Source organism: Sinohyriopsis cumingii, chromosome 10 (genome assembly GCF_028554795.1).
Source record: "Sinohyriopsis cumingii isolate HCF-2022 chromosome 10, ASM2855479v2, whole genome shotgun sequence".
In the NCBI taxonomy this organism is placed as follows: Eukaryota; Metazoa; Mollusca; class Bivalvia; order Unionida; family Unionidae; genus Sinohyriopsis; species Sinohyriopsis cumingii.
The window spans coordinates 18,019,620-18,035,313 of NC_142970.1; the positions used below are offsets into that span (position 1 = coordinate 18,019,620).

Genomic DNA, 15,694 nt, shown 5'->3' on the forward strand with positions numbered 1-15,694 from the left:
AGCTCTCGGTAACTGCATTCTCTCAATTCCACAGGCAAGGCACGAATGTTCTCTAGCAAAGTATCCATGAATAGGTCATACTAAATCCTCCTTGGTCTGACACAAGAAATGTACTGTTTGCACAGACATGGTTTTAATTCATTGTCGAATCTAAATCGTTTCACCACTAATTTACACATTACAATTCGTTCAGAAGTTTCCTCTTTCACCAAGTTGACATTGCGTGAAAGATGTTGGTAATTCGTTAACTCTTCCTCTGGAATTCGATGCAGTACGTTTACAATGTAGTAGATAGAATCGTCAATACCAAACCATTTCTTTTTATAACCAGGAGGTCGTTGATCAATGTCTGTCCAATGGAACACTTTCAACTCAATTAGTCCTTGTATAGCCTGAAGGTACCAGTGGTTCAAACACCGGTGACGTAACGGATGCAATTGTTCTTTACGTTTCACTTGTATTTTGACCAGCTCTCGGTAAATGCATTCTCTCAATTCCACAGGCAAGGCACGAATGTTCTCTAGCAAAGTATCCATGAACAGATTATTATGGTAAGAAGTTACTTCAATGTCTCGGTCCCACTAAGGGTAAGTAATGACAATTCGGTGACCATCGAGCATGTTCTACGTAGGCCGAATCTTGCGGTTCCCAGTGGTGAAGTGACACACCGCAACTGAAGCACTTGACTTTATCTCCTTCGCCCAAGTAGAAAAATCCGGCTCTGGCTAATTCTTCGGGGGTCGGTCCTCCCAGATATTTAGGCCATTTTCCTTTGAACGATTGAAGACGATTTTCAAAGTCACAGTATTCCGACAAACGCACAGGAAACGAATATTCGTTTTTCACAGGTTCGTTTCGATGAGGGTTGGGTGACAGGAACAGGAGTTTGCTCAGGGCTGGATGACATCCGTAGGGGGGTAGACGTGAAGGTGAACATTCCCCTTTAAACCCGGTAAAATGTCTAAGAGGACGAGCGGCATCGCTTTCGCATCCCTCAGGTTTGACACGCACAGCATCACTTTCCATGACAGGGGCAGTGAGAACAAAGTTCCCATGATGCTTTACGGCATCGCTCAGGTCACAACGTACAGCATCGTACACATCGCAAGGCTCACAATCGCACTCGTCTGCAAACTCCGTTACGCAGTTACAATGGTAACCACATGGACAATCGCAGTTTCCTTCCGGACATTTTCCGTCGCAATGCCTGGGTCTTATCCATCCAGTATTAGTCACACTAGAGGAAGATACAACTTTTTTACAATCTTTCAAAGTATTCATCTTGTTCGCTCGGTCTTGGTAGTCACAATGAACTATCGATCTTGCCTAGGGTTCCTTTTTTATATACAGACCAATACCGACGTGACCGTACGGCAACGTAAAGTGATTGGGAAGTCGCACTCGCTTCTGGTATACAATTTGATAGACTTTTTCCAAGGGTCGACTGACGATGTGGTGAGTGGGTAAACGTACAATCTTGTTCGGCTGGTAGGTGGTCACTTTAAAGTTTCCATCCTCTCCCGATTGCAAGGCTTCTTTCAATACCCCAAAGTTGACCACTCGACTGGTACGATAATTCAGAGTCAGTCCTTTCACTTTGCACGTCGTGTGCACTTCTCCTTGTTTGTCACGGTATTCGTAGCCGTAATTTTTGGGACCGCCACTGACGAAACTTAGAATCTTGTCGTCGGGATGCTCGTCTGTCCAGGCTCCTAAACGGTCTCCTTCGATGTTAGGGTGATGTTGAATCGGGTAATGGATGTAAATGCAACTGTCCGTGTCAAAGTACAGGACGCGTTCTTCTAACAGTTCTAAAGCTTCGTACAATTTTAAGCGAGCATGGGCTGTCACGTAAGCCGCAATGATGACATTTCCAAAAGGGTCGTCTTGTACAAAGTCCAGATCTTCTTCGTAATTGACCAAGATTAAATTCTCTCGAACGACGTCCACGTGTTTCATGTATTTGGTTTTGTCGTGAATCATCTGGAAGTAGCGGGAAGGTTCGGTCAAATATTCCGTCTTGGGTAAACACGGTCGTTGTGCCATTTTACCCCACAAGCAGTTTAACATCACTTTGGCAAACGATCGCCTGCCTTCGTTTTTCTCGATGTGGTCTAAAGTGATGCCTTCTTGTTCGTAGTATTTCTCTTTGAATTGTATTTGGTCTTCGGGAGTGTGACACCAGGAAGGATAGCCGCTGGCTTCTTGCTTCAGTTTCAAAAAGGCATCCACGTAGTCTGCGAAAATGCCTTTCTGCGTGGGGTCACCCTTGTGGTATTGTTGTGTCTTGGGAAAGTGACAAATTTCGTACACTTCTAACAGTTGGTATCCCATGTCCAGAGCTTTGAACAATTCTACGCTGACCCAGGTTCCCGTCAAGGCCCGTTCTTCCTGGCTGTGATGGCAAGGCTGATCTTGGTTGCACGTTTCGGCACAAGTACGGCACAAGGGAAACATCAGTTTGCCTTGACAATGGTGAGGTAAGACGGGATGGTATAGGTTCGTGGGAGGCAAAACTTTACACTTGATCAAGCCTTCGTATTGTCGAATGTTTTTCAGGTCGATGTGTTCCGTCAGCAATTGCGGGTGCCCTACAGGAAAGCGACAATATTTGCACACGTAGGGATACAGCGAACACACGTCCAAGTATTTGATTTCTTCTCCTTTCTCTTCGTCGGCTTGGTACAGCAAACAGGTGGCATTGGTCCTTCCTCCGTACAAACTATCCCTCGGGTTCAGCGGGTCCATGAACTGGTAACTTTCCACGAGGCGTTTAAACTCGGGATCGGTTTTCATACGGTGATCGTACTCGTGTTCCCACATTTCCACCACTTGGTATCCTTGCTGTTCTAACTTTAGGCGCCGCTGACAAGTGTCATGGTACAAGTCTTCCATGGTTCGTTGCAAAAACTGATTTTTAGTGCCACGGTCAGGGTAACAGACGGGACATCCGTGAAATAAGCAACCGTTAAACTCGTACACGATCTTGGGGTTTTCTAAGTCCCAGCCATCGACCGAATACGTTCCGATGGTCTTTTCGCCTCCTCCGTTGCGGACATGCTGAATCCATTTGTCTTCCTTGTCGCACAAGTAATGTAACCAACGTAGGGCTTTGACCGAGTATTGACGCTTGAGATAGTGGGTCGTTTGAGGACTAATGACAGCCACGGTGTTTTCAGGCATGAATCGTTGGCGGTACACTAAGGAACACGCTTTGGCAATGGTGCAAGCTTCTTTCAAAGGATCGACCCCTCCGTGTTCCATGAACAGTTCTCGAAATTTTCCACAGCAACGCCGTAAAATGTCCACGTCGGAACGACAATACTTTAGCATTTCTTCCTGAAAGTCGAAGGGGTCAGAGGCATGAGCCTGGTACCAAGCGTAGAAAGCTTCTCGTTGTTCGGTACGCATGTTGTCGGGGTCGTAATAGTGAACCTCAGGTAAATGGGGTAGAACGGCATGTTGATTGGCTTCCGTATTGAAAAAGTGTGGAAAGTACCCTTTAGCCATTTCTGTCATTCCAAACGTTTTAGGCATTCGACTCAAAGGCATGGCCAAGTAACTCATCGAATCTTTAAACTGCACTTGTCCCACTCGCATGAAAATGATTTTGGCTCCGTTCAAAGTGACTTTAGGACGTTCTGTGCCTTGTTCCGTATAGTATCTGAGAAGAAACTGTCCATCGTATCCGGAGAAATTGTGAGCCATCACCGTGGCATGACGATGACAATCTCCGTAACGTTCGATGTCCTCTTGGCTCCACGTCTTGTCGATGGGGTCTAAGACCCATTGGGCAAAATCGGCTAGCGTGTTCAGTCCCCGAAAGATTTTTTCACGCCCTCCAGGAATCTTGCTGCAGTGAGGACAATGACTGAAGATAGGTTCTTGAATGCACTTCTCGCACGCTCGATGAGCCACGCAGAAATTAGGAATGTGAATGCCGGTTTCTTGCATGCATTCGAAATCGAAAAAGATGAAATTGCCTTTCTTCTTGTGACCGTCCTCTTTCTCTGGTGGGGGTTGGTATTTTTGCACGTAACATTGGTGTTCAAAGTCCACGATGTGGTGACAAATGTGACATTTTTTCTTTCCTGAACATACGTGTGCCTTGGTATTATTGGTACGTATGACTTGTTCACACGTAGAGCACAATCTCAGCAGTTGACAAGCGCATTTCTTCTGTGAACCTTGCGTCTTCAAATGTTGTTGGTAACAGGTAGGGCTGACAAACGTGCGCAGACAAGTTGAACAAGGCACTGGCTCTTCGCTCAGACAGGGTGAAGAGGCCAAACATCCTGTGCATTTCAATCCACAATGCTTGTGTTGCTCTCGATTATTATAACCATGGTCACATTTCTCACAGTAATAACCGTATCCCAGGAATCCGGTGATACTGGTAATGGTATCGAAATGGTCATCGTGATGATAAACATGAATGTATTTTCCGTCCTTAAAATCTTGCCCTCGAAACAACAGAGGCCCGAGCACTTCTTGAGGGTACACTTTCAAGGTGTATCGTGGAGCTAGGGCATCTTGCAATTTTTGCATCTCAGGAATGCCACAGGGTGTGTCTTTGGACAGGCAAGCTTGTTGCAACAGGAGTTCTGCTTCGTTTCGTTGTTTGGCTCTGTCCGATTGTCGAATAGTTTTCCAGGTTCTTTTCCATTCTGCCGTGTCGTTCTTGTTGGCATAGGTTCGTCCCACCACGATGGCACGGGCTAAACACATCTGGTCATGAGGATTGTGAATTTGGACAAGGCTACGCTTAATGCTGCGAAGGTCGTTCACCAATAACATCTTTTTGCGTCCGGTCCCTTGAGGAGGAGAGACGTGGGTCATGTCCAATGTGGCTTTTCCATCGGTGATGTCAAACTGGTCATTAGATTGTTGCACGTGTTGAATCTTGTCCATGACTTTGGAAGCGGTCAATTCTGCAGGGGTGCTAAACTCGATCCAAACAGGGGATTTCAAACCGTCGTGTTGTATGGAAAGTCTCAAGCGATCGTCTTCTTTGGGTTGACATTGTTGCTTGAGTGCAGTGAGCAAAGAATCCCACACCCCAGTGATAAACACTTCTGCTTTCTCTAACGGCACTTCAGCCTTGAAATCTTTAAACTTCACCGTGTATTTGTAAGCCGTGGTTCTAAATTTTCTAGAGGAGCGCTTTTCCGTCTCTCGGATGGAATAGTACTTTTCAGGGTTGACTAAGGGTGGTGAACTTTGTTTAGAGGGTTCGGATTCTGGTTCACTCATGTCCTCTTCAAAATCACTGGCATGAATTTGTGCCAAGATTTCAGCCCTGGTACGAGGCGATAGATCACGTTTCTGCCTCTTACTTTCTTCTTCTTTCTTCTCGAATGAATTAGATCGTTTCATCTTGAAAGCAAAAAGTCAAATGACTCAAGTTCAAACACCATGAGCTACTTTATAGTCATAGCAGACCAGCGTATATAAAAGGGTGTGTGTCTTGTCCTTTCACTATTCATTTCACTCTCAAGCCGAGCACAACGATGGAAGAGACTAACCAGATGGAACGTTTCGTCAGAGCTTTGCGAGGGGTCATTAGAAAATTCTCTTCAGACCAGCCTACGGACTACTCTCCTTCCTTTAGAGATAAAAGTCAAGATACTTGCTATATCTGTCAGAAGAAAGGGCATTGATCTTCAGAGTGTCCAGACCGTCAAAAAAGAACAAAAACAGGGGCTAAAAAAGACAAAAGTCAAGATACCTGTTATTATTGTAAAGAAAAAGGACATTGGTCTCCAGATTGCCCAAAAAAGAAACAAGAGGAGTCAGAAGAAAAGAGGGATTCTTCAGAAGAAGAGAGGGATTCTTCGGAAGAAGAGAGTGATTCTTCAGAGGAAGAAGAGGAAGAAAAAAGACAATTCTATTTACAAGAGGCAAAGGGGCCCCGAGTGGCCGAGTGGTCTAAAGCGCTCTCCGTTACGGATCACTGCCATCTCACCTCTGTCTGCTTGGGTTCGAGTCTCGGATTCGGCTAATGTGGATATGTGAGAAAGCCTGCCAGTAGCTTCTCGTGGGTCGGTGGTTCTTTCCGGGGTTTTCCCGGGTTCTTCCTCCACCATTAATACTGGCCGCCATGTATAGCCAATCGCGTGCTGAAAAATGGCGTTAAACCCTACAACAACAACAACAACAACAAGAGGCAAAGAAACAGGAGAAGAAGAAAAGAAGAAGGGAAGAAAATGAGGAAAAGACGGTGAAGAAATTCAAAAAACAGAGAGACTAAACAAGGAGACAGAAGAAGTCATTGAACTTTTAATTAAAGTGTTGTGTTGTGAATTGTGAATTGGATTGTAACAATGGATAAAAGAATAAATGAATGATATAAGGTAAGTGTCTTTGAGTTTTGATTTTAAAAATAAGAAGCTACACTCACGCACTCATACAAAGACACGTACTATAGGGGTAAAATGGGTGGGTTTTTTTCGAGTTATTGGCAAATTGAAATTGTATTTCTTTTCGAGAAATGTGGGTGGCCCTGAAAAGGGCCTTTTTCTTCATGGAGTAGGTGTGAGTTTAAGCAATCAATTTTAACTGCCTTAAGCCTTTGCCATGGCCAAGGCCTACTTCTGGACTGCGTAATGTTGATGATGATGATAATGATTGAGTTGAAATCACTAAGGGTGGTACGGTAGGCTTAGTCACAGGGTTGACGTGTTTGGCTCGGGAAGGTCGTATTCTCTTCGGTCGTAATAAAGAAGTCTGATACATTTGTTTCAGACTTCTTAACTCCGCTAAAATGTCCAACAGTACCGTGACCGTTTCATTTTCACCCTCTTGTTTCTTTGCTGCTACTTCTTCTTGCTGTTGTTGCTGTTGTTTTTTTCTTACCTCTTCTTCTTGCTGCTGTTGCTGTAGGAGAAAAGCCTGTTCCGCTTCCTTTTGTCGTTGTATAAATTTCTCCAATTCTTCTTTCTGTCTCTGTCTAAAATTCTCCACTTGCGGTAATGAAGAAGGTAACGAAGGTTCGGGAACAAATTCTTGCGAGGAGAGAAAATCCACAAAATCCCAATTCACCTCTTCTGAAAGTAAGTCCGGGTTCCCTTGGGCAGTCTCCCCTGTTGGTGCAGCCCAATGGATCGTTTTCTGAGTTTCCGTCATGTTGAATCACTGTCGCATAGATTGACTGCACACAAGTGCTAGCGAATCTATATAGACTACGTGACGTCACAGACTGCTCTCTTCGGATTGGATGCGGGCTGACTGAATTTTGTAACGCGTGTTCGGATTGGTGAATGAACTCAATCCGTTTCAATCCTTCCTGTACCTATAAATAAGCGCAGTTCACTGCATTGATTCACCTGTTCTCGGCGCCTCAACATGTGGACCGATGTGCACTCTTCAACGCTTGTGTCAACGATGATGTTCAGGACGGACATGCTCATGTATGTCCGATCCAAGTGGACCGTTGTCCACAGGACCACCAGCAGTTTGTGGATACGAAGAGTCTACATAGAGAGACAAGGTTGCCTCAAGAGGACTCTGATGTATGGCCCTGCTGTAAGACGCAGCTTGAGGAAAAGAAGATGCCACAAATGCCCTTTATGTTAAGGGCATATTAACATAAACCCAAAGGCCCTTTTCAGGGCCAGCCATATTTCTCGAAAAGAGATAGCCTTTCCATTGCCTACCCCTTTTATAATTTAAAAAAAAAAAAAAAAATCCCATGTTCAATTTCCCTTGACGCTATACAGTCCCACCCTGTTTAAATTCCTTTGAAGCTATACAGTCCCAATTCCCATGTTCAATTCCTCTTGAGGCTATATCGTCCCACAATTTTTCTCTATGTTAAATTCCCATTGAGGCTATATGTTCCCACGATTTTTCTCCATGTTAAATTTCCATTGAGGCTATATGTTCCCAAGGGGGTCTGTAATGCTAATTCCCATTGAGGCTATAGGATCCCCCTTCACTACTAGTATATAACACACAAAGAGTTTAGCAAAACGTCCATGATGTCATGTTTCTGCATATTTGACTAGAAATATTTCCAGTAATTATTGATGTATCATTCATACATGTATCTCTACGTGTTGTTTTAAATGGATAAATTATCAGTCAGTGCGCTTATAGTGAATATCAACTTAGGCGCTACAGTAAGAAATGTGCTGTCTACAAGTATTAAAACAATTCAGATTTAATAACGGATTTCCTACAACTAACAGTTGTACAATATCAGAGATTTCCTCTAATCAATCATCAGGGTACAAAATCAGATTCTATTTAAAAGACATGTTCTCTCTGAAATTAGCAAGCTAAAATCCAAAGAACTCATCTGCTCTTACTCACCTCTTCCAGAAACCAGAACTTTAGTACATCATGGGAAATAATCACATGGCTCGTGTCATGGAAATGGCAGGGAACATCTACATTCCCCTGCAGAGTGGCAACAGGAATCTGATAGTCTACACTGTATCTGTCAGACTGAGGACACTGTATAGACAACTCAAATTGCAGACTCTGTCCTAGACATCCAATGATACTGCGCAGATTCATGGCTAGGAATTCCCGAACCTCGATACATAGTTTATAAGATGGGGTGTTCTCATTGGTCCCTAATATTGTGACTTGTGCAAATATGCCATGTTCCCTGAATAACAAGGTCAATCTATGATGAAGGTCAACATCAAAGAGACAACAGCCACAGAAAATTAGATTTTCCATGTTCTGCTTGGCAATGGGCCACTGCGCCACACATGCAGCTAGAAGCCTGTGGAAGACAGGTGTGGGTAAAAACTTCCCCGTAAATACAAAGCAAATGACTGATGTATTTTTCTGCTGAGAATTTGGTCCAAGAGAGATGAAATCTTTTGGTGCTGCCTGGCGCAGCATGCATGGAGCAAGGAAATAATTCTCCACCTAAAAGACAAAACATCTGAACTTAATTAAACTCTTACTTAAATACCTTAAAAGTAATTATAAGTTGTGTATATTTGTATACACAAGTTAAATTTAACCTTGCAATACAGAACTTTGAAGGCATCTATTATTTGCATGCACACGTTAAAACAGCCTTAAAATTGAGGACTTTGATGGTGTGCATTATTTGTATGCATGAAGATGTGTATTATTTGGATGTATGAAGTCTGTGATACATGTATGCATGAAGATGTGTATCATTTGGATCTATGAAGTCTGTGATATTTGCATGCATGAAGATGTGTATTATTTGGATGTATGAAGCTGTGATATATGTATGCATGAAGGTGTCCATTATTTGTCCCAATGAAGGTGTGTATCATTTGTACAAATGAAGGCGTGTATTATTTGTATGAATGAAGTCTGTGATATATGTATGCCTGAAGGTGTGTATTACTTGTATGCTGAAGGTGTGTATTATTTGCATGAATGAAGGTGTGTATTATATGTATGCATGAAGGTGCATCCTTTGTATGCATGAAGGCGTGTATCATTTGCATGAATGAAGTTGTGTATTATTTGTATGAAGGAAGGTGTGTATCGTTTGTGCGAATAAAGATGTCTTATATGTATGCCTGAAAGTTTGTTATTTGTATGCTTGAAGGTGTGTCATATATGTATACATGAAGGTGTGTAATATTTGTGTGCATGAAGGTTTATATTATTTGGATGTATTAAGTCTGTGTTATTTGTATGCATGAAGGTGTTTTTTATTTGGATGTATGAAGTCTGTGTTATTTGTATGCATGAAGGTGTGTTTTATTTGGATGTATGAAGTCTGTGTTATTTGTATTACTTGTGTGCATGAAGGTGTGTGTTATATGCATGAATTAAAGTGTGTATCATTTGTATGCTTGAAAGTGTGTGTTATGGGCATGCATGAAGGTGCATATTGGTGGTATTTCTTAAAGTGTAGTGTTTCCCTTTACACACATTTGTGCATCATGGACACACGCTGAAGAAAAATGATGCACATTGTGTTGCCATTTGTATTTTTGATGCAAAGGATTCACATAATGCAATCAGGATTTATTTAATATCTAATGCATTGGACAAGGGATGTCATCATGTATACTTCAAACATAGGGATTGTCTGGTTACCTGATCTGTTTGCTCCCTGCATTGCACTCCTCTATTCGTAAAGCAGAGTGCAATGCAGGGAACACACAAAACAGGGAACCAGGCTAGCATAGGCAATGTTATGATGGAGTAGCTTCCCCTAATCTCGCGAGCACTCACGCAATTTCCATCGAGCTCAGCTAGGTGTAATCTAGATATTTAAGCTCAATGCTTGTTGCACTAGCAACTGATCTCCAGATTAAAACGTCGTGCACTAGGAATTATTAGTGAAGACATTGAAAGAAGCGGAAGACAAAAGAGTAACAGTGGCTCTAACTTTAGTGAAAAATGGAGATAACAATTCTCTTGACTGGAATACGGCACATTCTTTAGGATTACTGGTGTGACTTTTGGTCGCGTATTAGCAAGACTGCAAAGATGAATAATCCTTTCCTGACAGGGTTTAAGAATTTTAAAAAATTTGCCCTTGTTTGCCACACGATATCTGGAGAACACATATATCCCAAGACATTCTTTCACAACAAAGAAATCAGTAAACTTTCAGAAACAAATGCATTATTTGGATTACAAAGTCAGGGGTCATTGCAGATTTTGTTGGATTTTAACCTTGCTGTAATAAAAGATCTGAAAGTTCAAGTGTAACTTATTAGAAAGAAGATTAATCATTAGCATTTTTGATTTTTGGATAAATGTGTTCTAGGACGAAATACAATGAAACTGATGATAGTTCACATTTTATGACAGGCAGTAAATTAACTGCCATTTGATTAAAAGGATTTATTGGGCTTTTTGTATTGGCTTGTATATAATATGTTGGTATATAATATTGCTTCAAAAGGATTATAAGGGGACTGTTAAAAGTACGACTTTAAAAGAAGAATGAACTAATAAAATTATTCTTTGAATGGACAATGCATTTGTATGTTAATTGTGCATGTTGGTTTATTTGTATGTTTAGAGACAGAGAGAGTATGCTGTGCAGCTCACAGTATCCTATTTCAAGCTGAAAAAGTATGAGTCAGATGAACATTTGTCAGTACAGTTTTGACCCCCACAATTTTCATTTGTCCTCCAGTTCTGACACCAATGTTTTTTTTTTTTTTTTACCTTCCATTTTACACCCCAGTGGGATACATTGAACTGTGAATTATGTGTATACATGGTGTGTGTTATGTGTATGCATGAAGGTGTATATTATATGTATGCATGAAGGTGGGTATTATTTGGATGTATGAAGATGTTTTATTTCTATTCATGAAGGTGTGTATAATTATAGAAATGAAGGTTTTTTATGTATCTATGAAGATATATTTTTTGTATGAATGAAGGTGAGTATTATTTGAAAGGAAGAAGATTTATTATTTGTATGCATGAAAGTTTGCATTATTTGAATGAATGAAAGTGTGTGTTATTTGTATGCATGAATGTATGCATTATTTGTATGAATAAAGTGTGTGTTTTCTGTATGCATGAATGTGAGAATTATTTGGATGTATGAATATGTGTTATTTGTATGCATGAATGTGAGTATTATTTGGATGCATGAAGATGTGTTATTTTTATGCATGAAGGTTTCTATTATTTGCATGTATGAAGGCATGTGTTATTTGTATGGATGAAGGTGTGCTGTTTGTATGTATGAAGGTGTGTACTATTTGTATGCATGAAGATGTGTATGAAGGTTTGTGTTATTTATATGCATGAAGGTTTGTATTATTTCTGTGAATGAAAGGGTGTATTACATTTAAACATGAAGGTGTGTGTTAACTGCATAAATAAAGGTATGTGTTAATTGCATGATTAAAGGTGTGTGTTAATTGCATGAATGAAAGTGTGTTAATTACATGAATAAAGGTGTCCATTATATGTATGCATTTTTTGTGTAGTATTTGTATACATGAAGGTTTGTATCATTTGTTCGAATGAAGGTGTGTATCATTTGTACGAATGAACATATTATATGTATGCAAGAAGGTGTGTTATAGTTTTGTTTGAAAGTGTGTATCATTTGTATGTTTGAAGGTGTGTATTATTTTATAAATGAAGGTGTATATTATTTGTATGCATGAAGGTTTCTTTAATTTGTATGAATGAACGTGTGTTATTCGTATGCATGCAGGTGTGTATTATTTGTATGAAGGTGCGTATCATTTTGTATGCATGAAGGTTTATTTTATATGTATGCATGAAGATGTGTATTATGTGCGTGCATGAAGGTGTGTATCATCTGTGTACATGAAGGTGTGTGTTATTTGCATGCAAGTTGGTGTGTATCAATTGTGTACATGAAGGTGTGTATTATTTGCATGAAATTTGGTGTGTATCATCTGTGTACATGAAGGTGTGTATCATTTGCATGCAAGTTGGTGTGTATTAATTGTGTATACGAAGGTGTGTATTATTTGCATGCAAGTTGGTGTGTATCAGTTTTGTACATGATGGTGTGTATTATTTGTATGCATGAAGGTGTGAATTATTTATATGCAAGAAGGTGTGTATCAATTGTGTACATGATGGTGTGTATTATGTATGTGAATGAGTTAAATTTTGCAGGTAAACAGGATATACAGGATAGAGCCTTTCCAATAACTTTAAAAAGTCCATATAGAGTCCTTTCCAAGGCTCCATCTATGACTTTATTAAGTCCCAACAGAGTCCTTTCCAAGAACAACTGCCTCCTTTATAATTTTAATTAACCACTGGTGAAAAAGAGCTCACAAAATTTATTTGTTTACATTAACTGACCTTGACTTCTTCTGCATCTGGACTGTACAACCTTGGTCTGGCCAAAATGTTTAACTTTTCCATGAGTTGTAAAATAATGTCCTTGTAGTGATGGAAGTCTGGGTGTTTCTCTTTTGTCCAGATGGCATCTATAAATAGATATTGTATCTCATAAAGATATTCAAGCCAATAAAACAACATGTTGTGTTTATTGGTATATGGTGTATTTATGCTTACATGTATATTTGTGTATGGTGTATTATGTTTATGTGTGTGTGTGTGTGTTTGTGTGTTGTTATGATGGAAGTCTGGGTGTTTATCTTTTGTCCAGATTGCATCTGGAAAGAGATATTGTTTCTCATAAATATATTAAAGCAAATAAAACAACACAGTGTTTATTGGTATATAGCGCATTATGCTTACATGCTGTCCAAGGCAATGATGCTTGAAGTATGCTACAACTGACATGCTGTCCAAAGCAACCACAGCACAGGGATACCGTAAGAGTCTGACATCCCCTGAAAACCTAGGGTCCTACTGACAATGACTGACATTTCATTGATAATTCCTTAAAAGTTTTGGTCAAAATATTTGATATTTCATTGAAAATTTTGGCAAGCTTACAAACAAATATCACCGATATTGTGGGAAGATTTTACTAACATTTTGACCAAAATGTTCATTAAAATTTTGTTGAATCACCAGTGTAAGTGATGCATAGTATCCTCCATGACAAAAACAACCATCAGATCTCATGACTACACCTGTCTGTGATCTGTAGCATCCTCCATGATAAATACAAACCTCAAATCTAGTGACTACACCTGTCTGTGATATGTAGCATCCTCCATGATAAAGACAACCATCAAATCTCATGACTACACCTGTCTGTGATCTGTAGCATCCTCCATGATAAATGCAACCATCAAATCACATGACTACATCTGTCTGTGATGTGTAGCATACTCCATGATAAATACAAACATCAAATATCATGACTACACCTGTCTGTGATGTTTAAAATCCTCCATGATAAATACAACCACCAAATTTCATGGCTACACCTACCGATGATGTGCAGAATTCTCCGGGATAAATACAACCATCAAATCTAGCAACTACATCTGTCTGTGATTTGTAGCATACATGATAAATACAACCATCAAATCTAGTGACTACACCTGTCTGTGATGTGTAGCATCCTCCATGATAAATGCAACCATCAAATCTAGTGACTACACCTGTCTATATTCTGTAGCATCCTCCATCATAAATACAACCATCAAATCACATGACTACATCTGTCTGTGATGTGTAGCATCCTCCATGATAAATGCAACCATCAAATCACATGACTACATCTGTCTGTGATGTGTAGCATACTCCATGATAAATACAAACATCAAATATCATGACTACACCTGTCTGTGATGTGTAGCATACTCCATGATAAATACAACCATCAAATCTCATGACTATACCTGTATGTGATCTGTATTATCCTCCATGACAAATGCAACCATCAAATCATATGACTACACATGTCTGTGATGTGTAGCATCCTCCATGATACATGGTTGATATTAAAGGGAAATAACTCTAGGGTAAAACACAGATGCACAATAACATTACAATGTACATAAATTCACTTGATGTCAATAATGTTGTCCATGTTTTAATACAGAGCATAAAAGATGCATTATGTTTGCAGGTTTTAACATGACATTTAACACAGTATTGGAATACTGAACCTGTGACCCTTGGAGTTCAAGTCTGAATATGTACTTACCGAGTTACCATGGATGCAGGCTGGACGGATAGGACTAATGTGATATGTTCTACCATAGTCGGAGTGTAAACATAAAGCAAAATAGATGACGGAAAGGAGGTGTAATATTGACTGGACCTAAAAGATAACAATCACATCATTCACTTGTGTGACATATTTCCATAAGGCACTACAATCTTGTCTTTCCACAGACCCAATCACATTTCAATGGGTATTATAAATAGAAATAGTCTGGAAAACTGCACTCTATGTGTAATATAGGGCATTATAAACAGACATAGTCTGGAAAACACTATGTGTAATACAGGGAACTATAAATAGTCTGGAAAACTGCAATGAATGTGTAATATTGGGCATTATAAACTGAAATAGTCTGGAAAACTCCGTTCCTGGTATGGGATAGCAATATTTGGACTGTTGTTGTTGTTTTAGGGTTTAATGCCATTTTTTAAGCACACGATAGGCTATACATGGCAGCCAGTATTAATGGTGGAAGAAGAATCCCGGAAAGAACCACCAGCCCTAGAGAAGCTACTGGCAAGCTTTGTCACATACCCACATTGGCCAAATCCGAGACTCGAACCCAAGCAGACAGAGGTGAGATGGCAGTGATCCTTAACGGAGAGCGCTGTAGACCACTCGGTCAACCTATTTGGACTGTAATTTCCATTATCAAAATTCTCAGATTACATCTAATGTAGTGTGATATCACTTATATGCATGAATGTAGTGTCAACAGCCTCCAATTGTCTATGACTAAATACAAATACTGCGAACAATTTACCAACGCTTAATGTAGGAATGTATTACATTACAAGGAGACCAGGTTTTTGTAAATAAGTTAGAAACATACACACCTATCAGTTGAGAGGTAAGTTTTCCTTTCTCCTTGAATTCAAACCACATGCTCCGGACTGCAGGGTAGTTGTTAAGAACAAACATCTCAGCGGTGATGAGGGACTTCAGGGCATCAATCAACCATTTTGGATCAAGCACAATCCAATCCCTCAAACTTTCCACACTGAAAATTACAATATAAATGTTTATTATTAGACAGAAATGGATATGACTGTTCTCTTGCTCTATGAAGCAGTTAAAATAATTCCATCAGGTTTAAGAGAAACAATTGGTGAATGAGGGAGCTAATTGAACTACTTA

The 15,694-nt window shown here is 40.1% G+C and overlaps 1 protein-coding gene across 1 annotated transcript in view; it reads right to left on the bottom strand.

The window, feature by feature from the left end:
- Positions 1-15,694, bottom strand: part of LOC149789666 (uncharacterized) — a 107,774-nt gene that overhangs the window by 18,282 nt on the left and 73,798 nt on the right. The window contains exons 11-13 of the mRNA XM_089973090.1: positions 15,394-15,557; positions 12,769-12,896; positions 8,314-8,883 (exon numbers count right to left, since the gene is read on the bottom strand). Of these exons, the coding sequence (XP_089829216.1) occupies positions 8,314-8,883; positions 12,769-12,896; positions 15,394-15,557 (862 nt within the window). The remainder of the gene's footprint in view (positions 1-8,313; positions 8,884-12,768; positions 12,897-15,393; positions 15,558-15,694) is intronic.